The 26,799-nt window shown below is 42.0% G+C and overlaps 1 protein-coding gene across 1 annotated transcript in view; it reads right to left on the bottom strand.

Annotated features, from left to right (window-relative positions):
- LOC136877820 (synaptogenesis protein syg-1) overlaps positions 1-26,799 on the bottom strand; it is a 493,171-nt gene that overhangs the window by 441,078 nt on the left and 25,294 nt on the right. The window contains exon 2 of the mRNA XM_068228753.1: positions 5,731-5,855. Coding sequence (XP_068084854.1) covers positions 5,731-5,855 — 125 coding nt within the window. The remainder of the gene's footprint in view (positions 1-5,730; positions 5,856-26,799) is intronic.

Below are 26,799 nucleotides of genomic sequence, written 5' to 3'. Positions count from 1 at the left end.
TGACGAAAAGGAAAGGCACCATGGATTACCTGGAAAATGTGGAGAGGCTTATTCATGGGCCGATAATGCTCTCGTATGGAATCTACTGACTGATAGCGAACTCTGAACTGTACAAACATTTAGAAACGGCTAACACTAGCATGCGACGTAGGCGGCTGGATTTTTACGGGCACCTTCTGAGAATGGACAACGGCAGGCTTACGACGAAGTTCTTCTCACTTATAAAAAAAGCTACAAGACCGGAAGCATGTGGCTCAATGAAGTAAAAAAAAAAAAGAGACTTAACTTCCGCTGGGATTTCTGATATTGATGTCTCAGACCACCCCTAATTTCATAAATGGTAAACTCATGGTCTCCTGTACCAAATATTGTTAAATCTCGCAAACTAAAAACAGGGCTCAAGAACAAACGAAAGCGAACATACAAAAATAACAAGTCATAAGCACTCCTATTCGGCTTGAATCAATAAGAAATTGTCCGGCTCCATAGCTAAATGGTTAGCGTGCTGGCCTTTGGCCCCGGGTTCGATTCCCGGCAGAGTCGGGAATTTTAACCTTAATTGGTTAATTTCTCTGGCACGGGGACTGGGTGTGTGTATGTTGTCTTCATCATCAATAAGAAATAAGTACATAGGTATAATATTGAAATATTTATTTTGGGATCTCATTTAATTGCGTTCTTGTAGAATGCTCCAGGAAATATCGACAGAAATGTACCAATGCGTATGTCAAGTGATGGTCCGGTTGACGACAGGTACAAGAGCTCGTCATACACTCAATCAATCTTCAATTAAGTATAGTTGTGGTGAGGCATCTGTAGACGAACACCTTTAATTTAAAAAAATAATCGGGAATTTAATTCAATTGAGAAGAAGCCGCAGGTTGACTTTCCAAATAAAGACACTTTCGTTTTTTAAATATACACACTGGTCTACAATTGAAGGTGACTGTGTGGAAAGAAAAATAACCATTTGTTTATTAGCAGCAATATATTACTGATATTTGTATTTATATTGTTTTCTGTCGAATTGTCGTTAAATACAGGCGCTTTTGGTGCCGTAGGGTACAGTTATATAATTGAATTGGAGGGGTATTTTGCCAGTCGTGTGGAACAAGCGTCAGGTTTAATGAAATTTATCGGCGTGTTTTCCTTTCATTACTACACGGAAGGTCAAGGATTTATCAACACGAATGGTGGCACGGAGTGTACAGGCAGTTTGGGAAGCCGATGAGTCAAAGAGCTGATATTTAGACCATCATGCTATAGTCACTTACAACCAACCTTTTTATCTTAAGTAAAGAAGAGCGTCTTCATACAGACGAGTCCAGAGAAATTCCCCTGATCAGAGATCCAAACAAATTCGAGATTTAAAGTTGTTTGAGATTTAAACTTATGGTTTTACATGTATATGAAAGAGGTCATGTTCGCTTTGGTAAACTCAGAAAGAATACCTACCAAACACTAATATCCATTGGGAGAGATGAAATAGAATGTGCGTCTCAAAATCTATTTTACACAGATCAAACGCGCATAAAAGCAGAACAACAGAGATTTGCAATGGCTGACTTGATGTTTACTATTTTAGTGCAGTTTTTCATGCTGATTTCAAATCTGAAAACCGTTTTGTTCTATCATGTCACATTTTGATGATGCTGAAAAGGTTTTATTTTTCATGGAGCAGCGTTCATCGAGAGTTGTTTCCATAGTTTCTCGTTATATTTTATGCAAAGCCCAATATCTTCATTTGATCCTTCCTTAGTGTCAGTGGACACTATGTGATCCAGAAGTTGCATGCATTCACTAGATCCCTTTTTCTACGTGTACGGCTGTGTAACAAACAAATCCAGTACGTGCACTAATCTTAGCTAAAGCGATGTTCATTAGTACTCCATATAGCAACCAGTGCTTTAGTGAGACTTCTGTCTTCGAGTTGTTTTCCTGGATACTATGTTTAACAATATAAATGTTTGATGTCCTATATCTAAAAATAGGGTGGGTGATAAAGGCAAATGGCTTGCATATTTTGAATTAACATGTTTCAGTTGTTTTAGAACGCGTATTGGATACAAAGATATCCACGGAAAGTCATTTTTTGTTCATCAGTGTAATCCACACTTCCACATCTATTGTAAGATTAGGCAATGAGTTCAATTTTATTTACATTCATACAATTTTAATCTCATTTTAAATTACGTAAGAGACATTTATTAATATTATAAGATTTGTCATAGCGTGGTTAGGCGGCTCAGTTGTTGGATTTCCATCAGGGTGTCGGAGAATCGCATCCCTGGTTATTTTCACCTAAAAATCCAGATGGCGTCAGGAAAACTATCTGTTCTTAAATCTCCGGCCAAATCTAAAATATGCCATCGTTACTCAAGTGACCATAAAAATAACCGTAGAAGCTGACATGAATGTGAAAATCTCACTGAATTTGAAGATATCCCGAAATGTAATATGTTCACTTGCAATGAGTTGAATGTTAATCAAGAGATAAAAGTATCCAGCGTCAGTTACGTGCTCTGGAGATGAGAATATCACTAGTGGCACGCATCATCAATGAAAAAATTCGTCAATATCAGGATAAAGTAATCGATACACGTCTACGATTGTACGACCTATCACATTCACACTCATCTTTGAGGTTTAAGGCATAAGTCCATGCGATCGTAAGAAAGTGGCAACACACATTAAATGTGGAAGGAAGGCCATTGGTTCGAAGACAAAACATGCCTGCATTTGCTTTAAATGTTCCGAACTGGGAACCTCTACCAGCAGGAAAATGCTGGTAGCAAGAGAATTGTCATGGCTTTTAACTGAATTTTTAGGCAGTTTGCATTTTCCATGCCAAAAGTAATTCTGTCCTGCTGCTATCTGCAGTGGGTCGGCAGCGTTTCCCAGCAAGCGCTCCGTAGTTCATGTTTTGGAGTAGCCATTGCTTCTGACCATACATTCCAGATCCATGGCTAAATGGTTAGCGTGCTGGCCTTTGGTCACAGGGGTCCCGGGCCTCAATTCTCGGCAGGATCGGGAATTTTAACCATCATTGGTTAATTTCTCTGGCACGGGGGCTGGGTGTATGTGTTGTTTTCATAATCATTTCATCCTCATCACGACGCGCAGGTCACCTACGGGAGTGAAATCAAAAGACCTGCTCCTGGCAAGTCGAACCCGTCCTGGGATCTCCCGGCACTAAAAGCCAGACGCCATTTCATGACCAAACATATTTCTGTATTTCCGTAACTGTAAGTTAAAGGTGGGTGATACCACGTAATTTTCGGAAATTTTGTGGAAAATTATATTGGAAATTACTGTAACTGGCGAAAAGTCACTCCATTTTCTTCAGTTTTATGAAATGAATCTCATTTACGTACCAAAATTATTCACGGTTACTTGTTTAAATTACTGCACAACAGTTTCACATTGTGTCTTCCTCGTTGGATGTTCCGAACGCAGTTGTGTAGGATATCGAGGTAAAAGCAACATTTACGCTATGGTGTTCCTTAAACAGTGCATGTTTATGATGATATTGATAATTAAATTGAAGTAATAATGTATAAATAATTTTCTTTCCTTTATTCAAAATGCTAAGCTTTGTCTTTGCAGCCAGTTTCCTTTCTCAGTAGGCCAATTCATCTTCAAGTAGGAAGAACACCCCTTCTCACTGCCAACATTTTTTAAATAAGACGTTCGTGGTCTTCCCCTTGTTTCCTTCCCTAAGATCTTGCCTTCGAATATGCTCCGTAGAAGAGTATCATGCCGAACTAAGTGTTCAATGATCTTTGCTTTACGTTCTCCTATGATTTTAAGTAGTCCTGTTTACACTCTTATTTCTTACTGAAGCATGTCATTGCTATTCCTGCCAGTCCATTCAGTTCTGATGATTCTCCTCCAAAACCAGATGTTCGTAAAAGGAATTTAATTTCCTTTCTAACTTTCCGATGTCCATGACATCCAACTCGCCCGCAACTTAACGCCAAAGAAACACATCAATTTCAATTGCGTCCGCTTTGAGTCAATATTTTCATCTACACTACAAGGAAAGCGTGAAGGTTGTTGGCCACTGAACCTCTTCGGGATCTACTCCACTTGCAGAAAAGCGGATCAGCGTCCACATGATTATATAGAGCAGGCGATGGAGGTAATCAAAGAGAAATTTGGAAAGAAAACTAAAACCCAAGGAGAGGAAATCAAAACACCGAGATATGCCGATGATATTATTTTATCTAATTCCGAAAAGATCTAGAGAAATTGAAGAATGGTATAGACACAGTTTTCGAGAAGGAGTAAGAAATGGAAACAAATAAATCCAATACAAAATTAATGGAGGGCAGTCGAATGATGTCAGGTGATTCAGGAACTATTAGATTCGAAAACGAAGTTTTGAGGAAGTGGGTAAAGATTGTTACTTTGTATTAGAATAGCTAATGACGGCAGAAATAAGGAGGACATAAAATGTAGGATTGCGTAAGCAAGGAAGGTCTTTCTTAAGGGAAAAATTTCTTGCTCCGAGCGCTCATATAGGAATTCGAAAGATGTTTTTGGATACTTTCTTCTTGAGTGTGACATTGTATGGAAGTGGAACGTGGATGATAAATAGCTCAGAAAGAAAGAGAATAGTAGCTTTTGAAATGTGATCTTTTAGAAGATTTGTGAAGGTGATATGGCCACATCGAATCTTGAGTGAAGAGATTCTGAATCGAATTGGTGAAAGGAGAACGGTTTGGCGAAATTTGACTATAAAAGGGTAGAATGATAGGACCCATCTTAAAGACACTCAGGACTTATTCTGTGGATTTTTGAAGAAAGTGTGGTCTGCAGAAATGGTAGGGGTGTACCAAGGTACAAATGAAGGAACAGATTCGAGAATATGTATTATGTAGTAGATAAGTAGGAATTAAGAGGTTAGCACAGGGGAGAGTGGAATGGAAATCTGCAATAATCCGGTCTACGGGCTGGTGACGCAAAACAACAACAACAACAACAATAATATTGTAAATTTTAAACAAACAATTTATGAACACTTGAAGACCATATCTGGAAGGTGCAAGCAAATTTTTCATTCAACCGTCACAGCGTCGCCTCAGAACGGCTATTGAAGAAGGAAAGAAAATTAACTGGAAAAGCATAAACTATCCAAAAATCAAATGTATGGCATAATAATTATTTAATTAGGAAAGGGAACTGATAACCAAAATTCTAGAAGGCGCAGAGTATCACCCATCTTTACCTTTCACTAAGGAACGACATGGCTTTAATATAACAAGGTTACTCATTATCTTGACTAGAGCAACTTGGTGAAAATATTATCATCCGTCTTGCGTTGGACGTTTGGTGAGGTAAACTGAGTTAATACTAGCCGTATGCATTTGGTTCTTGTATCTCAAAAGATTCGCTAAATGCTGTCACAAGCTATAAGTATTTAAGGGAACAGTTTATAAAATCGGGGAAATTAAAATGATAATTAATTAGGTAACTTGAAGCGTACGATCATTTCTTAAGCACAATAAAGCACTAGGCCTCCAGACTATCTCAATTATGGACAGAGCTGTATGGTTCTCAGAGGACAAGCAACGACCCAGCCTACCTTTGAATTGAGGTTGAAAATGACCAATGTAGTAGTCTTACTAATTCAAGCTACCTTACATGTCAGCAACTGGGAATTAGTCCCAAAATCCATCACATATCGTTAAAGTTTGTTAGGAAAGTACACAGACATTGTCAACTCACTTTATTGTCCTTCTGCCACGAGCAAGTGCCGCGCTTGTTGTACACTTTGCAAGTGAGGACTGCATCTTCTCGAGGGTTTACTTCTGTATACTCAGGCTGCTTTTCGAACTTTTGGATTCCGCTCACTGCAACATAAAGAAATTGAACACATAATACAGTACTGTAGCTTACATTTTCAAGCTCTCAAAAGTAACATCTGAAACATGGATCATTCAAAACTGCTTTTAATTTCGATTCTCAAATGCATGCCAAGTTACTGATCATCCTTACTTACAAATCTGAAAGTTGGTTTGAGTTGTTTGGTTTCCTTTAACATAAAAATTGTCTAACCGATCGAGCTCGTATTTTGGAGATTATGTGTGGCAGCTTCAATTAAAATATGCTGACACTTCAGGGGGCCATGTGACGAAACAAAATGTGAAGTAAGTCAGAAGGCATTTATGCCTAGGACTCTTAAAAGTGAATACGCCGGCTGCCTAAATGGTTAGTTCTTTTAAAAATGAATACTACTATTTGTGCGTATGATTAAATTACCTAGTCCAAGTTTGAATCCAATTTCTTTTATTACTCTAACAGTTTTCCACGATAAATGCTCTTCTGTATTCTGGCAATTGTTTTAACCGATAAAAACAAAATAATTGGTAAGATCATAATATGAAGATATAGTTTGAATTGAATGTGGTGGTGGTGATTACTGATGTAAGAGGAAGCAGAACTAGGCAACCATCCTCTAGTTTGAATTAAAGAGGAAAAGAACTGGGAACCGGAATAACTTACCAAGTGAGATGTTCAATACCGTCAGTTCATTGAAATTACATGGAAAGTCTAAGTAAACAATTCATGGGGAAGAGGTGCCAGGGTGACAGCCCAAAATAAATAAATAAATAAATAAATAAATAAATAAATAAATAAATAAATAAGTAAATAAATAAATATATAAAATACCTTGTCCTGACTGACTGACTGACTGACTGACTGATTCATCATCGCCGAGCCAAAACTACTGGATATAATGAAATGAAATTTTGGGGATACATTCATATTAAGATGTAGGTGCTCGCTAAGAGAGGATATTTGGATATTCCGTTGCTAAGGGGGTGAAAAGGGGGGTGAAATTTTAAAATGAGTGTATCTATATCTCAAACCTTTAAAAATTTACAAATATAAAAATTGGTATTTAGAGTCTTCTTTGAAAATAAGGAAACACGTATTTTTTGGTTTTCAGAAAATCCCAATAGGACGGGTGAAAAAGGGTGAAAAAAGGGTTGAATGACTTTAATCAGGATACCGATACTTATATCTCAGAAACTGTAGATATTACAGACCTGAAAATTGGTACTTTTGATCTCTTTTAAAAATAAAGAAACACGTATTTTTTTGTTTTTGGAAAATCCAATTAATGGGAGGGGGGAAAAGGGGGGTGAATTTTTAAAATGAGCGTTTCTATATCTCAAAACTTTGAAAGTTTACAGAAGTAAAAATTGGTATTTAGAATCTTCATTGAGAATAAACAAACACGTATTTTTTTGTTTTCGGAAAATCCCAATAGGAGGAGTGGAAAGGGGTGAAAAAGGGGTTGAATGCGTTTAATGAGGATGCTTATATCTCAGAAACTGAAGATATTGTAAACCTGAAAATTGGAGTTTTGGATCTCCTTTAAAAACGAAGAAACACGTATTTTTGGTTTTTGGAAAATCCAATTAATCAGGGGGTGAAAAGGGTGTGAATTTTTCAAATGAGTGTATCTATATCTCAAAACTTTGAAAGTTTACAGATGTAAAAATTGGTATCTAGAATCATCATTAAAAATAAAGAAACACGTATTTTTTTTGTTTTCAGAAAAATCCCAATAGGACGGGTTTAAAAGGGTGAAAAAGGGGTTGAATGCCTTTAATGAGGATACATATATCTCAGAAACTGAAGATATTACAGAACTGAAAATTTGTATATGGGATCTCCTTTGAAAATAAAGAAACACGTATTTTTTTTGGAAATTCCAATTAATGGCGGTTAATCAGGAGTGACATATTGGGGTGAATTTTTCGAAAGACTATATCTACAGAATATCTGAGAAACATAGAATGACACAGACGTAAAAAGTGGTATTTGGAATCTCCTGTAAATGTAAAGAAACATAGGTGATTTGTTTTTGGGAACTCCTCTTAAGGGGAACTAAAAAGGGGGTTAAATTTTAAAATGAGAATTTATACAGTATATCTAAAAAAAACCTGAACATGTTACAGAAGTGAAAAATGGTATTTTTTATCTGTATTAAAAATAAAGGAACGTGTATTTTTAGTTTTCAGAAATACCCCTTGGGTGGAGGGGGGAGGTAAAGCGACTGTAAAGGGTGTTGAATTCTTTTAATTAGGCTACTGTTATAATCACAGCAGAGTCCTGGAGGGGCGTGCCATTCCAGCTGATGAGTCCAAATGGCACGTCTGGACGAAACTCTGCATAATGCACACGGCCTAACCACCCAAAAGCTGCTTCTATTGCTGTGATTATAAGATCTGCGGCCGTGAAAGCCTTTTTTGATATTGTATCTCCAATGGGGGAGCATTTTTTAAACGGAGAAGTCATTTCTCCTTTAGCAGGTTAGCAAACTTGATTTGCTAACACGGCGGGGCCACACAGTTTGGTCTGCCACTGCTAAGCAGAGTCCTGGAGAGGCGTGCCATTCCAGCTGATGAGTCCAAATGGCACGTCTGGATGAAACTCTGCATAATGCACACGGCCTAACCACCCAAAAGCTGCTTCTATTGCTGTGATTATAAGATCTGCGGCCGTGAAAGCCTTTTTGGATATAGGCTACTGTTATCTCAAAAATGAAGATGTTACAGACGTGAAATTTGATATTTGGAATCTTCTTTAAAAGTAAAGAAACACATTTTCTCGGAAAATCCAATGAAAGGGGGGGGGGGGAGGTGAGAGAATTAAAAAATTAATTGACTTAATTGTATGAGAATACTTACATCTATTAAAAACTAAAGTTGTTAGGGCCTACAGACATGAAAATTGGTATTTGGATTTCCTTTAAAAACAAAGAAAAACGCGTTTTTGGGGGGAAACCATCTTGGGGGGCGGGAGTGAAAAGGAGTTGAATTTCTTTCATGAGGACACATAAATCAAAAACTGAAGAAGTTAGAGTCGTGATAATTGGTATTTAAATGTTTCTTTACTATTAAAGAAACAAGTATTTTTTGCCGGAAAATTCTCTTATGGGGGGAGGAGTGTGAAAGGAAGTGAAATAAAGTGAATTATTTTAATCTCAAAACTGAAGGTAATAGACGTGAACATTAGTGTTTGGAATCTCCTTTAACATAAAGAAACACGCCATCTTTTAGTCTTTTTGGGGGTGGGGGGTTGGCTAAATAAACTTAACGGCGGTGGGGTGTAAAAGGAGGTGAGACCAATTGATTTTACTGTTCATAATGTATTTATAAGGAGCCTCCGTTGCTCAGGCGGCAGCGCGCCGGCCTCTCACAGCTGGGTTCCGTGGTTCAAATCCCGGTCCTCCATGTGACATTCGTGCTGGACAAAACAAAGGCGGGACAGATTTTTCTCCGGATACTCCGTTTTTCCCTGTCATCATTCACTCCAACAACACTGTCCAATATAATTTCATTTCATTTGTCATCCATTAATCATTGCCCCAGAGGAGTGCGACAGGTTTCAGCTGCCGGCACAATTCCTATTGTCGCCGCTGTATGGGGGCTTTATTCATTCCATTCCTGACCCTGTCGAATGACTGGAAACAGGCTGTAGATTTTCGATGTACTTATTCTGATCATAAACCGATCATTTTTAATCTTTCCTGGGTTCGTTTTCAAGAGCCATCTTTTCCTAAGGAGAACCTTCTTAGATTGCAGTAGATTCTCCTGGCATATATATAAAAATTTAAACACATTTGAAATAAACGATAGGAATGAGATTGACCGTCCAATTTTTAACCTCCATAATAAGGTCAATAATGCACGGAAGTATGTCATTCGTATGGCCAGAAAACCAGCACACTTGCCTACGCGCGACAATGGTGTTGGTCACATTTTCAACAATGACAATGGCAGCAGATGTAATTTACCGCCAAGTAGCGGTCTTGCATCTTGCTGTGGGGTCCAGAACATCTATAATAATAATAATAATAATAATAATAATAATAATAATAATAATAATAATAATAATGTTCTGGACCGTCGTCAAATGTGCGGACCGCGCTGAAAACGGTTCCTGGACGGGTAATGACCAAGAATGCAGTCCGGCCGCGGGTTCAGTATCGCCAAGGCACCCAAGACGACACCACGCTGGATCTCCTGAAGGATTTGTCCCATATTAAAAATGCTTATAGGAAAAGATGGCAAAGATTATGGACCCAACTGACCGGGTGTAATACCTAGACTTAACACGGAAGTACGAAATCGATTGCTGGAAAGAAAGATTGAAAAATGGGAGGAAACTTCCCAGAATCTATTAGAAAGCGAGTCAGATCACGAATTTTGGCGGATTCTCTCAAAAAACGAGTCAGATGGCGAATTTGGGCGGATTATATATAAAACAATAAGCATTCAATTCTAAATTTCAGTATAATACCGTAGCGAAGCACGGGTATCTTGCTAGTAAATAAATAAATAAATAAATAAATAAATAAATAAATAAATAAATAAATAAATAAATAAATAAAGGAATGAAAATTGGTTGAGATAATGGAATTATTAGAAGAGGAATTAGAGAGTGGTATAATTCACCAAGTCCGCCTCTGTGGTGTAGTGGTTAGCGTGATTAGCTGCCACCCCCGGAGGCCCGGGTTCGATTCCCAGCTCTGCCACGAAATTTGAAAAGTGGTATGAGAGCTGGAACGGGGTCCACTCAGCCTCGGGAGGTCAACTGAGTAGAGGTGGGTTCGATTCCCACCTCAGCCATCCTGGAAGTGGTTTTCCGTGGTTTCCCACTTCTCCTCCAGGCGAATGCCGGGATGGTACCTAACTTAAGGCCACGGCCGCTTCCTTCCCTCTTCCTTGCCTATCCCTTCCAATCTTCCCATCCCTCCACAAGGCCCCTCTTCAGCATAGCAGGTGAGGCCGCCTGGGCGAGGTACTGGTCATTCTCCCCAGTTGTATCCCCGACCAAGGGTCTGAAGCTCCCGGACACTGCCCTTGAGGCGGTAGAGGTGGGATCCCTCGCTGTGTCCGAGGGAAAAGCCGACCCTGGAGGGTAAACAGATAATGATGATGATGATGATGATGAAAATTCACCAAGGGAGATGTTCGATAAATTTAGAATTTCTTTGAAATCGCTTAAGAATAGGTAAGGTTAGCAACTGATGGTAAATCTGTCATCTGGGTAACTGACCTAAATGCAGATCACTGGTTAAAATTGATGGTGGTGATTATTGTTTTAAGAGGAAGTACGAATGGAAAGCTATCCTCTAATTAACACTAACCAGAAGGAGAAATGGGAAAGGCTCACCGCTTCGAAAAACGAAGAAAGGCAAACGCCACGAAGGGCATGAACTTGAAAGACTCCCTAAGCCTCGTAATGCTAATACCGTCGGGGTCGGAAAAAATAAGTGTTGATCGAGAGAAATCGGATAAGAAATACGAAAGTGAGGAGCCAGACGCAGCTAGGAGAGCCGTGATTGCCAACCGATGCTCCAAATCAGAGCCATTGGTCCCCCATTTTTAGTTACCCCTTAACACACCCCTCGATGCTTTCCACCCCCCACAGGGGTAGTGATTTATTTATTTATTTATTTATTTATATATATATATTTATTATTTATTTATTTATTTATTTATTTATTTATTTATTTATTTATTTATTTATTTATTTATTTAAATACTGGTCTTGGTAACAGAGGAAACATATACCCGTCATTCCGAATTCAGTTTTTCATGCATATGTTCAAATGAGTTTTCTTCGTAGCTCTAATGATTTGACAGAAATTTAAGCTTCTGCGTGTATTAAGGAAGCCTATTGAACATGCGACCGAGGGCGTGAATACGTTCACCGTGAAGTCGAAAAACTGTAGGTAAAAAAAGCAAGGTCCACTGTTTTAAAAGCCTCCAAGATCTTCTGAGAACAAATTAGGTAGAAAGTGCGTAATTTACTAGAATATGGCGCATCTATTAGGAGTATCGCTTTGGGAAATGTATAGGGAATCAATCACATCCTCTTCTTCTTCGGCAGATTTAGTTCACTTGTGTATGGGTAAGGAGAATAAGTGAAGTGTTGCAGGGTCACTTCTGTTACTTGAATGGTAAGCTAAGCAAATATATATATAACATAGGAAAGCAGCCAGCCGAGGTTCTGACTTCCTCGAGTTTCTTCGGGTATCATCGTATTACTCATACTGACACATTTCAGTACCGTTCGAAAGAAGAGCTGAACAATTGGCCGTTGTCTCACCAGAAAGCAAAGACAAGCTACCTTTGGTGAAATACATATCATACTGGAAAGTATCCCACGCGTTCGAAGTATCCCATCCGAGGCGCTGGTCTTCTGAACACAACTTGGCAGGTTCGATCCTGGCTCAGATCAGTGGTTTTTGAGGGTGCTTAAATATGTCAGCCTAGTGTTGGTGGATTAACTGGTAGGTAAATGTACTCCTGCGGGACAAAATTCTGGCATCTCGGCGTCTCCGAAAATCATCAAATATAGTTAGGGGACGTAAAAACATTAACATTAAAACATTTTTAACATCCTGAACAAAGAGCAAGTGGGCGCGTGGCTGGGGTCTAGCTATCGGCTTGCATTCGCGAGATAGCGGCTTCAAACCCCACTGTCGGCAGCCCTGGAGATGGTCTTCTGTGGTTCCCATTTTCACACCAGGCTAATGCTTAACTCCGCGACGTCGCTCACGGCCGAGGCTAGACTGGCTTGTTCCTCCCACCTTGGAATCAGCAAGGCGGCCAAGCTGGCACAGTATTATTAAACTTATTTCGTGCATGCGAGAGTGTGTTGTTAGCGTAAAGCATTGCAACTCTGTTACATAGTAACTTAATATATCCGTAAATAATAGTTGTAAATTTGGTCAACTTTAAGAGAGTGCCAGTCTTTGCCACTTGAGAGAAGCCATAATTAAAATCAAGATTTAATTAGCTCCATTAAAGAGAAAAAAAATAGAGTTGGAGAGAAAAGGACATACGACCCTCATAAGTTAATCCAGAATACCCAGTATCGGCAAAGAACGGGAACTGCAAGACTAACAGATAATGTAGATGACATAATACCAGTTCTTAAACAGAATGCAGAAGATCTGTCTCTATTAAATCCAAGGAGAAGACATGCCTGGTGGACCTCTGATTGTGATGAAGACCGAGCTCGAGAGCTGCATTCGCTTAAGTGCGGCCAGTATCCAGTATTCGGGAGATGGTAGGCTCGAACCCCACTGTCGGTAACCCTGAAAATAATTTTTCGTGGTTTCCCATTTTCACACCAGGCAAATGCTGGGGCTGTACCTTAATTAAGACCACGGCCGCTTCCATCCAACTCCCAGCCCTTTCCTGTCCATCGTCGACATAAGACGTATCTGTGTCGGTGCAACGTAAAGCAACTAGCAAATTAAAAAAAATTGTGGTGAAGAAAGACAAGAAGCTTGGTTGAAATTTAAAGCCCACAAAACAGAAGAAAACGCCACTAACCTGAAGAATGTCAGAAAAGAATTCAACCAAACTATTAGAAGAATTAAGAGAAAATATCAAAAATATTTTTAAAACTTCATTGAGGAAAATTATTAAAAGACCAATTCTAGAGACTTTACAAAGCCTTTGGTGAACAATTACAAAAATACAGCCCCCCAGCTTGTTGCAAAATAAAAATGGAAAAATAGAGCATAACAATAAGGAAAATACAGAAATCACGATGGAAACATTTAAGAAGCTCTTGAACAGTGATGAACCTGAGAAGCTATTATTAATTGATACACATACCCTGATATTAACGAAACCAGAAAATATAACCCCACCTATAGCAAAATAAGTTGACACAGTGCTTAAGGAAAATAAGAACTACAAAGCGTATGAAGAAGGTCAGTTTTTTGCAGAGATGTGGAAATACGCCGCCAGTGCGGCTCAGATTTGGATATCAGATAATTCCCAGGACAATGGACAACAACTATAATTAATCCAGTTCATAAGAAAGGTGAAAGAATTAATCCAGACAACTGCAGAGGTAATTCTATCCTTGACTGCATGTATAAGATTTTCTCTAAGATGGTATAAAATCTGATTAAGGAACAACTTGATCAAAAGTTAGGTGAATACTAGGGAGGCTTCAGAACTTTGAGAAGCTGCTCTGAACAAATAATAACTTTGAAGCTATTCATGGCATATTCACGAAAACGAAACAAAACCCTTTCAATGACGCTTATAGATATCAAGAAAGCTTACGACTCCATACGCAGACCATCATTATTAAAAATTTTAAGACATTTCGGACTTCACCCAATGCTAATCAAATTGATTGAACTTACTCTAACTAATACAATTTCTCAAATTAAGTTCATAGGAGAACTTTCTCAACCATTCTTGGTAACAACTGGTTTTTATGACAGGGTGACGGATTGTCACACCTTCTTTTTAACTATGCACTAGAGTACGTTATAAGGGAATGGTACAAGAACAACTCAAAAAATACAAAAACTGGAACCCAGAAGCATGAGATACATTTGGACTGTCTAGGATTTGCTGATGATCTAGCTCTTCTGGCCAATGACAAAACAACCTCCTGGTAAGAAAAAAACATTGTATCTCAGGTCCTCAGTCAGGAAAGTTTCTCTCACGAGCTCATATACAAGTCTTTGATACATCCAGGACTCGCTTCAGGTACCTAGATTTTATCTTTTCCAGATCTTCTAATCACTTCAGACTCAGAAATTCTCCTATGATCTCAAGCCCATAGGTTGGTAGCACCTTTACTCGGAAAAGCACAATTCCTGTGTCTACTGCAATTTGTGTGATGATATCAATGCCATTCATCGCTTTTAGAGCTGCAATCATTTTAGCTCTTATATGGATCCTGAAACTGCTGGATGTGGTCTGCAAGCTTACACCTAGGTATCTGAAACTGGTAACTCTGTGAAGGCGGACATTAATACACGATATGTGCTCTGCTTCCCTTAGTTTACCTCCTTTCCTAAATACGAGTAGTTCAGTCTTCTCCTCATTAATTTTCATTTCATTCCTGTTTGCCCAGATTGCTATCAAGTTCGTCACAAGTTTGTGTTCTCTGATTACGATGATAATGTCAAGATATGCCACATGACTGTTGAAAGATATCGCAGGAATGTCATTTATATAAATCATTTCTTCGTTTGTTCATTTATTGAGTTGGGAAGCTACTCTATACATTTCTACCAATCTTCATGTCCGTTATTTGGTAGGTATTAGGATCTATACTATTTCTATTTCCCAGATTCTATTGGGGGTTTATAGGAAGTCGAACAAGTGAGTTTATCCTCCCACAAAATATACATGACAAACATTAATGGAAGACATCCAGCCTTAATGGAAATCAATTTCTAAATATATTTTTTCTCATTGTACCTTTACGATAGGAGGATAATAATGGAGAAGTCATCAACGGACTGTTTTACAGGTTGTCATGTCACGCCAGGTTTGGTTCAATGGTTTAACTACAGAGCCATTTTACTCTTTTCGGTAGAACAAATAATAAGAGAGGTTATCGTCAACGTTTCGTTTGATGAGTCCTCAGCCACAATGTCACTCCCGATTTCAGATGAACTACAATATGTAGCCGAGAAGTTGGGAAAATTACGCACAACTTCGGCCAGGAACTCTACCGTTCTATAAACTCTGTGATCTGGCCCATTCTGGGTCCACTTTGTTCAGCTATATCGTTACTGCCACGTGCTTTGGTAGAAGAATATCAGTTTAACATCGCGTATTAAACCTTTGAATACAGGTATGTAAGTTCGCATAAATTCATGAAGGAACTGTGAAATCGATTACCAATTCCCGTGCGGAGAACGGGTACATATGATAGTCATCAATAATTTTAACCCTCGCAGAGAAGTTAGATTATGATAAACACTCCTCGAATGTTTTACTTTTCGATTGTGTCATGTTCATCAGACACTGATCGAACAGGAAAATGAAGCGGCCTCGTGGCTTAGGGATTATCCATCGGCTAATGTGTATAATATTTCAGTCGGCTTATGCCTTGGTTGAAAAATATGCCAGTCACATAAGTACACATGTGGAATGGATCTCGACGTTTATGGCCGTCATGTTTTAAACCACCCTAAGAGTGCTGGACGATTGTCAAGACACTTTTCATTTAATGACACCATCAAAATTGCATTTTTTCAAATCTATCGATATCCCTTCTGTCTTGGAACCGAGTGGCATTACTCGCATGCCCTGATGACCTGACATGTCCCAAGCAACAAGCGCAGATCTCTCTCTCTGCGATTCCACATGTACATATGCTCAAGCATCATCTCATTTGCCTCTCACGTGCAAGGGTGCTGGTTCTTCTGCGGAGTTGACCTTGCGCAGTGTAAGGACGAAATACAGGGCAGTGAGGGACAACTATTCATTCGTGGCATTCGCAGTAGAAACGACGGAGTGATGGTGTCAAGAGGCTAAATATCTCGCTCATATATTGGCAAACAATTATCTGCAATTACTGGAGACCCATCTTCAATGGAATTCCTGAGGCAGCGGATAGGAGTTCCTTTCTAGCGAGGAAATGCTGTAAGGGTTATGGGTACGTTTCCAGATAACGCTCCACCGGATGAAATTTTCTATCTTGCGTCTTAGATCGCAGTGGATGGAGTGAAATACCAAGGACAAAATTCATAGCATACTTATTACAAAGATAGAAAATTAAATGTTCATGTTTAAAGCATTCACGAGTGGAATCAAGAACTAAGTCTATCCTTATTTGCGCATAAATAGAATGAGTTCACTCGATGTAACCAGATCTTTTACCCTTTTATTTTGGTCTATATCCGAGGGATGATCAAAAACTAAGGTTACGAGGTCAATATTTCTGGAGTTTCGTCTGTTGCAGAGAAATTAGCAGTGTGCGATAATTCTAATACACGACTTTGACATTTGTGCAGAGTTTTAGTCACCCATACCTACAGCGCTAGTTGTAGGTAAACACAAATGGCGACTCGTTTGTGAAAATTGGTCTCGCGAAGAAATCCGCTTAGTTATTCCATTTCTGTGGGCGAAATATGTATTCACGTCTGAAATTCACCGGGAGCTGGTAGAGGTTTATTGAGAGATTGCAATGTCTCGTCAGCATGTCGCAGAATAGTGTCGGTAGAGGAAATATCACAGACGAGGACCGCAGTGCCCGACCCAGCACGGCGTCAACCGATCTTAACACAGCTCGTGTGGAGGAGTTGATTCAAGACAACAGGAGGATCACTTTACGGCATATGAAACACTTCGCGACAACGTGGCAAGGACTGGATTTTTACCAGGAGGGAATATTAATACTCATCCCAAGAAGCGACAAATGCCCTAACCGATATGGAGACTATCCATTTGGCTGTATTGGTTGTATCAAGTAAAATGTAGATGTTACACTGCAGGCTTTTTAACCTTACTCTTTGATCAACCTTCGTAAGCCTGGAGTGATCTCAACTCGTCATTCTCTACTCTATAGACCGTTTTTCTCATGGAAACTACGGTGAAGAGATGACAGAAACTTGGTTACTTTCACATAAATTATTGTCTACCCTGTTCTGCATTACTACACTGTCTTCATGTTACAGATTTTAATTAATCATTGTACAGAATAACTCTTCAAAGGAAACGAGTTTATAAAAGATAAAAACTGAGTATTTACATGAAGAAGACTCTCCGAATTAAAATATATTATTTTGCGACCATCATTATCATATAATTACATAAAGAAACAGTAGATGTCTCATTCTTTAAAGAAATACATTTAATACCTAAATATACTAAGAGAAAAGGACTTTCTTCAGCATATCTCACGTATGAGGCACCGTGGCTCATAACAAGTTTCTATCTATCAATCAATCAATCAATACTGATCTGCATTTAGGGCAGTCGCCCAGGTGGCCGATTACCTATCTGTTGATTTCCTAGCCTTTTCCTAAATGATTTCAAAGATATTGGAAATTTATTGAACATCTCCCTTGGTAAGTTATTCCAATCCCTAACTCTCCTTCCTATAAATGAATATTTGCCCCAGTTTGTCCTCTTGAATTCCAACTTTATCTTCATATTGTGATCTTTCCTACTTTTATAAACGCCACTCAAACTTATTCGTCTACTAATGTCATTCCACGCCATCTCTTCGCTAACAGCTCGGAACATACCACTTAGTCGAGCAGCTCTCTTTCTTTCTCTCAATTCTACCCAGCCCAAACTTTGCAACATTTTTGTAAAGCTACTCTTTTGTCGGAAATCACCCAGAACAAATCGAGGTGCTTTTCTTTGGACTTTTTCCAGTTCTTGAATCAGATAATCCTGTTGAGGGTCCCATACACTGGAACCATACTCTAGTTGGGGTCTTACCAGAGACTTATATGCCCTCTCCTTTACATTCTTACTACAACTCCTAAACACCCTCATCACCATGTGCAGAGATCTGTACCCTTTAATTACAATCCCATTTATGCGATTACCCCAATGAAGATCTTTCCTTATATTAACACCTAGGTACTTACAATGATCCCCAAAAGGTGCACATCCGGATGTTTACATGATGGAGGGGAAAATATCAAACGAACGTCCATGATTCGAATGTCGGCCATTCATTCCATCAGTTATTGCACTGTTCACATCCCGAATTAGGTGTAATAGCACTTAAGAAATAATTTATAAGCATAAGACATGTGAATTATTTCTTCATTGGCAAATCAACAGACGGATACACTAATAAAGACCTGCTTGGATAGGACTAAAACATGTGCACTAGTATGTCGTCCCTCAGGTTCAAGGTCCACGTCGTTATGTCGGCGCACCACCACCGACGGGTAAAATGTGTCTGCGGTTCTCGTTGACACTATAAACCGAAGGTAATGGATCAGTGTGACTTAAGAAGACGTGCAGGATGCCTCGCAGCTAACCTCATCATCAAATGAGTGAGTTTGAAAGAGGGCTCATTATTGGCATGAAAGAACGTGATGCATCCATCCGGGAAATTATTGCTCGTGTGGGACGAAGTGTGTCGGCAGTGCAACGGGTGTGTGCAGAATGGTTCACAGAAGGCAGTAGAACACGACGAGATGGTTCTGGTCGCTCCAACCAGACCACCCCCCGACAAGATCGACACGTCATCCGAATGGCATTGCAGGGCAGACCTGCACCCTCCTCGGCTCTGGCGCAACAGTGAAACACATAGTACACTATCAGACGTGACAATCCGTCACCGTTTATTACGGTCTGGGTTACCAGCGCGTCGTCCATTTGTCCGCCTACCTTTGACTAATGTGCATAAAAATGCTAGACTGCAATGGTGTATGGAACGAAGCCACTGAGGACAGGAATTGGCAGCATTAACTTTATTTTTCAAATTTTTCACCATCATCATCATCATCATCATCTGTTTACCCTCCAAGTTCGGTTATTCCCTCGGACTTAGCGAGGGATCCCACCTCTACCGCCGCAAGGACAGTGTCCTGGAGCTTCCGACTCTTGGTCGGGGGATACAACTGGGGAGTATGACCAGTACCTCGCCCAGGCGGCCTCACCTGCTATGCTGAACAGGGGCCTTGTGGAGGGATGGGAAGATTGGAAGGGATAGGCAAGGAAGAGGGAAGGAAGCGGCCGTGGCCTTAAGTTAGGTACCATCCCGGCATTCGCCTGGAGGAGAAGTGGAAAACCACGGAAAACCACTTCCAGGATGGCTGAGGTGGGAATCGAACCCACCTCTACTCAGTTGACCTCCCGAGGCTGAGTGGACCCCGTTCCAGCCCTCGTACCACTTTTCAAATTTCGTGGCAGAGCCGGGAATCGAACTCGGACCTCCGGGGGTGGCAGCTAATCACGCTAACCACTACACCACAGAGGCGGCTTTTTCAAATTTTTCCATAAATAAAAATTGCAAACCGTAAGATCTGGAGATCTTTCAGGCCACAATGGTTTACTAATTAACCTGTTGTCAAAAATTTCCTCAATTAAACTTAATGAATCGTTAGCCGTACGCGGGGTTGCCGAGTCTTGTTGAAAATATCCAGACTGGCATTCATTGTCAGTCAATTGTTAAAAACTGGTACGAGAATGTCTTTCCTGTATCTCTGCCCAGTGACTGTGGTTTCAAATACTGTGGGCCCTATTATCCTGTCTGCAGTTATTGCCACCAACACTCCCATTTTCACACTGTAAATGAACTCAAATAAAGTATCATGAGAAAAATTTAGGCTATCTCGGTGGATGAACCAATGAGTATGAATGAAAATTTCCTTAGATGAAGCCAGAAATGTGTAGATGCAGGTGGAAGATACTTTAAACATATTCTGTGACAAGGTGAAAAATTATTTTACTTTAATTGTGCGTTATTATGTGTGCTTCTTATTTACATGCCATTCATACGGGCGTTCTCCCAGCTCCAAGCTCAGCGAGTTGCAATGTGCTCGTCTGACCAGCTCGTCCATCTACACGCTGCGCCGCGTCGGCCGACCGGCTGGCCCTACTTTGAGTGAAAGGCCCTGTAGTATTTAAGAAAACTGTACTTGCTTAGTAATCTGCCATAATGACGCTCACTTCACGCTGCGAGCTATAGCCCGTAGTAAGGTTTGACAATTCACTAAATATTAGTGATGTGCTTGAGCCCGGCTCGAGCTGCTCGAACAGATGACGTCAGAGCTCGAGCATGTTCGAGCTTTGCTCGAGCTTTTGCGCGCGCCGCAACCTAGCTCCTTGCTGTTACTAACACCCAGCAAACTTGAGGATATGTAAGAGTATTTATGCTGGACAGTACTGGTTCGTCCTCTCTACTGTTACTTCCGTGTATTTTGTACATAATATAATTTCGACCCATACCTATATATTGGAGACAGTCAAAATTTGTGTTTGTACGATGATTCGTTACACATGCCTCCATCCGAATAAACCAATTCTCTACTAAAATGTGTTGTTTGGGCCGTATAAAGACAGAAAAAGGAAACCATTCACGTGTCGTAATAGTTACATATTTAAATGGTTACAAGACTAAAAACGTATATTTTACCTGCAGTTGTTGTTGACACGTTTCTCGCTCGGGTGCACGGCTCAATGGTAAGCGTGTTGGCCTTTGGTTACAGGGGTCCCGGGTTCGATACCCGGTAGGATCAGGATTTTTAAAACCATAAGATGATGTCTTGTTTTATTTGTTCCAGATGGGCTCGAAAACTACTGAACCGATTGACCTGAATTATTGCAAATGATACAGCTTGAAATCGCGAGTCACGTTTGAGTTTCATATAGCCTATATTTCACGCAATCAGACAGTAACATTGCTGCATCATAATATTTATACATGTATTTGTGTATAGATTGCTGAGATGTCAGTCCTTTCTTACTCAAAGTCTTCTATACGAGCAACAAGGGTAATACTCTCCCAAGGAGTGGATTCAAACCTCCCAACATTGAGGACAGAAGGAGAACCTCGCCTGAGGCGCTGCCAGCTGTCTTAGCCGCCCAAAGCATCGCATTGTAAGAATAATATTAACGTATTCATAATTTTGCACGGTCTAGAAAGCCAAGATTAACAGACGAGAGGATCTGTCGTGCTCACCACACGACACCTCGTAATCTGCAGACCTTCGGGCTGAGCAGCGGTCGCTTGGTAGGCCATGGCCCGTCGGGGCTGTTGCGCCATGGGGTCTGGTTTGGTTTTTTATTCATAATGTTGCGTCCAACGTGCAGTTGTTACACGGCACACAAGTACTGCCTTGGGAGGAAATACGTCTGTTAATACGGAGGGAATATTACGGGTGCATCTGTCGTCATTTTCATTGCATATTATCATAATCTAAGCCTTCCAATTTTATGGCCAACCTTTATTCCTCATAAGATATACGTCAATGGCTGAATGTAGTAATATGTGAAAGCACGCACCTTCGTTATAAATATTATACACACACATGTGTGAAAGGTGCTTCACTTCATATGCTGTTTGCTAATCTGCACGTTCTATCTGTAGCCCGAAACAGACTCTGCCTTCGATCACGTGACTGCTCGAGCTTGCTTCAAACCTCGGCGCGTATCGGGTCGGCTCGATCCCGCTCTCTACGCGTGCGATGGGCAAACGATACCCGTGTTCAAGCGGGATCGAGCCGACTCGTTACGGGCCGAGGTTCGAAGCAAGTTCGAGCAGTCACGTGATCGAAGGCGGGTTCTGACTCGAGCTACAGCTAGTGATGGACAAACAATACCTGTGTTCTAGCGGGATCTAGCCTACCCGATACGCGCCCAGGTTCGAGCCTGTTCGAAGCAAGCTAGAGCAGTCACATGACCGAAGGCGGATTCTGTCTCGGGCTACAGCTAGTGATGGACAAACGATACCTGTGTTCTAGCGGGATCGAGCCGACCCGATACGCGCCGAGGTTCGAGCCTGTTCGAAGCAAGCTCGAGCAGTCACGTGACCGAAGGCGGGTTCTGACTCGGGCTACAGCTAGTGATGGACAAACAATACCTGTGTTCTAGCGGGATCTAGCCGACCCGATACGCGCCCAGGTTCGAGCCTCTTCGAAGCAAGCTAGAGCAGTCACATGACCGAAGGCGGATTCTGACTCGGGCTACAGCTAGTGATAGGCAAACGATACCCGTGTTGTGGCGGGATCGAGCCGACCCGATACGAGCCGAGGTTCGAGCCTGTTCGAAGCAAGCTCGAGCTGTCACATGACCGAAGGGTGAGTCTGACTCGGGCTACAGCTAGTGATAGGCAAACGATACCTGTGTTCTAGGGGGATCGAGCCGACCCGATACGGGCCGAGGTTCGTGTCTGTTCCAAGTAAGCTCGAGCAGTCATCACGTGACGGAAGGCGCAGTTGACTCGGGCTACAGCTAGTGATGGGCGAACGATACCCGTGTTCGAGCAGGATCGAGCTGACCCGATACGCGCCGAGGTTCGAGCAGTCACGTGACCGAAGGCGCAGTTGACTCGCGCTACAGCTAGTGATGGGCGAACGATACCCGTGTTCGAGCAGGATCGAGCCGACCCGATACGCGCCGAGGTTCGAGCAGTCACGTGACCGAAGGCGCAGTTGACTCGGGCTACAGCTAGTGATGGGCGAACGGTACCCGTGTTCGAGCAGGATCGAGCCGACCCGATACGCGCCGAGGTTCGAGCCTGTTCGAAACAAGCTCGAGCTGTCACAACACCGAAGGCGGATTCTGACTCGGGGTACAGCTAGTGATGGACAAACGATACCTGTGTTCTAGCGTGATCGAGCCGACCCGATACGAGCCGAGGTTCGAGCCTGTTTGAAGCAAGCTCGAGCTGTCACATGACCGAAGGCGGATTCTGACTCGGGCTACAGCTAGTGGTAGGCAAACGATACCCGTGTTGTAGCGGGATCGAGCCGACCCGATACGAGCCGAGGTTCCAGCCTGTTCCAAGCAAGCTCGAGCTGTCACATGACCGAAGGGTGAGTCTGACTCGGGCTACAGCTAGTGATAGGCAAACGATACCTGTGTTCTAGGGGGATCGAGCCGACCCGATACGGGCCGAGGTTCGAGTCTGTTCGAAGTAAGCTCGAGCAGTCATCACGTGACCGAAGGCGCAGTTGACTCGGGCTACAGCTAGTGATGGGCGAACGATACCCGTGTTCGAGCAGGATCGAGCCGACCCGATACGCGCCGAGGTTCGAGCCTGTTCGAAACAAGCTCGAGCTGTCACAACACCGAAGGCGGATTCTGACTCGGGGTACAGCTAGTGATGGACAAACAATACCTGTGTTCTAGCGGGATCGAGCTGACCCCATACGAGCCGAGGTTCGAGCCTGTTTGAAGCAAACTCGAGCTGTCACATGACCGAAGGCGGATTCTGACTCGGGCTACAGCTAGTGATAGGCAAACGATACCCGTGTTGTAGCGGGATCGAGCCGACCCAATACGAGCCGAGTTTCGAGCCTGTTCGAAGCAAGCTCGAGCCGTCACATGACCGAAGGGTGAGTCTGACTCGGGCTACAGCTAGTGATAGGCAAACGATACCTGTGTTCTAGGGGGATCGAGCCGACCCGATACGGGCCGAGGTTCGAGTCTGTTTGAAGTATGCTCGAGCAGTCATCACGTGACCGAAGGCGCAGTTGACTCGGGCTACAGCTAGTGATGGGCGAACGATACCCGTGTTCGAGCAGGATCGAGCTGACCCGATACGCGCCGAGGTTCGAGCAGTCACGTGACCGAAGGCGCAGTTGACTCGCGCTACAGCTAGTGATGGGCGAACGATACCCGTGTTCGAGCAGGATCGAGCCGACCCGATACGCGCCGAGGTTCGAGCAGTCACGTGGCCGAAGGCGCAGTTGACTCGGGCTACAGCTAGTGATGGGCGAACGATACCCGTGTTCGAGCAGGATCGAGCCGACCCGATACGCGGCGAGGTTCAAGCCTGTTCGAAGCAAGTTCGAGCAGTCACGTGACCGAAGGCAGAGTCTAACTCGGGCTACAGCTAGTGATGGGCAAACGATACCCGTGTTCGAGCGGAATCGAGCCGACCCGATACGCGTCGAGGTTCGAGCTCAAATACGTCAACCTCTTGTCGGTAGATTTAATGGCACGCAAGGAACTCCTGCGGAACTAACTTCCGGCACCTTGGCGTGTCCGAAAACGGCAAAAGTTGTTAGTGGGACGTAAAGCCAATAAAATTATTATTCTTTCTTGGCCCTTATATTTTTCTAGCCCGATTTCCCCAGCGCTCTAAAACGAGAATGTAAGGGGTGTTTATTTCCTGTTTGGGGCCATAACCATAGAAGTGAAGAACCCCATTGTTCGTTATTGGCTTTACGACCCACTAGCTACTTTTTCGGTTTTTGGCATCGTTTTCTTTAATTGCCCATCTTCTTCTTCGTCTTAATCTGCTTACCCTCCAGGGTCGGTTTTTCCCTCGGACTCAGCGAGGGATCCTACCTCCACCCCGCAAGGGCAGTATCCTGGAGCTTCAGGCTCTGGGTCGGGGATACAACTGGGGAGGATGACCAGTACCTTGCCCACGCGGCCTTTCCTGTGATGCTGAACAGGGGCCCTGCGGGAGGATGGGAAGATTGGAAGGGATAGACAAGGAAGAGGGAAGGAAGCGGCCGTGCCCGTAAGTTAGGTACCATCACGGCAATAGCCTGGAGGAGAAGTGGGCAACCGCGGAAAACCACTTCGAGGATGACTGAGGTGGGAATCCAACCCACCTCTACTCAGTTGACATCCAGAGGCTGCGTGGACCCCGTTCCAGCCCTCGCACTACTTTTCAAATTTCATGGCAGAGCCGGGAATCGAACCCGGACCTCCGGGGGTGGCAGCTAATCACACCAACCACTCCACAACAGAGGCGGACTAATTGCCAATCAATTAATAAATTGATGGTTTCATAACGTAATGCTTACGCACGTAAAATCGGTATAAACTGTATACCTCAACAGTAAACTATGTAGACCCTGCCTAGGCGGACATTCTGAGGCTTTCGCCAGTCAAATGCGAGCGGCCGTCCACTGTTCTATTCATGAAAAACAAAACGGAACCTATTAAGAATATTTTACCTGCATATGTCGACGTCGTTTACGTGGAGGTGTCTCCCCCTCATTTTGAATGGTGTCATTCGACGAAGGACGAATATTATGAATTTTTAAGTATCTTATCATCGTCGAAGTATTTTTACTATCGTTTTAATATTTTATCACATCCAGTGCATTTTACTCGTTTGTCTGGAAGCTCTTCAAAGTAGTCCCAAGTCCATGACCTTTTTCTACCGGCCATTGTCTGCTCTGTCTGAAGTAATAACAAATTCGTCTATTATAATTGTACCGGTTGGTACACCTCCACGCAGCTAATTCAAACTTTGCGCCAGTTTAAACTCCTCTACTGGAGGAAGTCTGAACTTTATCTACTGTGTTAATTCTCAAGTTTCTCAGAAGATGTCCCTACTTGTAAATTTTGAAGTTTCTGAACTGGGTCGTTTTCGATGTATTTTTGTTTTGCCTGTAGTAAGAAGTGTGGACATTCTCTTCCAGATGGCACTACTGAAGGACTACAATTATGCACCCTAGTGCGAAGTGAAAGAACTGTGTTTTTGGAGAAATTTTAAATTCATAAGTTTGTTCTTTGTTAAATGTCTTTCAGTTATGGTTTAAGTTGGCAATATTAACCCTTTCTTTCCGCCAGTTTTGAATTCGACCAATAAGGATTTTCTGTAATTAATTTTCCACCAATAATGTGTTTCTTCTTCATCTAGTGTAGGGGTTTTCGTTGTTAGCCAATAAATGATTGTGGGAGGGTGTTCTCATTCCTGAAACGCCTCGAACTTTCCACGAGGGTATATAAACTGCTGATTTTCGGGTCTCCGGGCCACTTCAGTAACATCTATCAGTGTGTAAAGTAGTAGCAGGGGGCGGGTAGCGCCTCTTTCTTCGGGCAGCAGTTCAACCACCAGGTAATGGCCTTTTAATAACTTCTTTTCTTGCTAGGTCAGCAGTTTAACTCTCGGGGCAGGTCCGAAGCCTTTTACCATGTAACCTTCCTTTAAGATGTAAAGACACTTGGTATCTATTCTATATTTTTTTGGGATAGAGAGTGCTTAACCCTCTCGAGCTCCCACTCATATTGTGATGAGGTGAACTTATTTTCACAACCGTTTCTTCCTTAACGTAATGTAAATTGTCTCCTTCTATAAGTCACCTCTTTAGTATGGGATTAGCCCTTGCATTAGCGGCCTAGCGCCAAGTAGGTTTTAGTAAAGTATATTAGGAGTGCAGTTTCGCCTCCTCTCAAATTGGTATTGTGGAGGCTATGTAATAATTCTTTTTCTTCACTGAATAGGCCTCAGTAGGTTGGGTATTTTTACCCCTGTTTTAAAGTACTCGGAGGACAGCTTAAAAGTAGAGTTTGGTGTGGCCTTTGATAGGCTTGAACTTTGAGAGCGGGTTGCTCTTTC

This window comes from Anabrus simplex, chromosome 7 (assembly GCF_040414725.1).
Source record: "Anabrus simplex isolate iqAnaSimp1 chromosome 7, ASM4041472v1, whole genome shotgun sequence".
NCBI lineage: Eukaryota > Metazoa > Arthropoda > Insecta > Orthoptera > Tettigoniidae > Anabrus > Anabrus simplex.
This window is presented reverse-complemented; position numbering and strand designations above follow the sequence as displayed.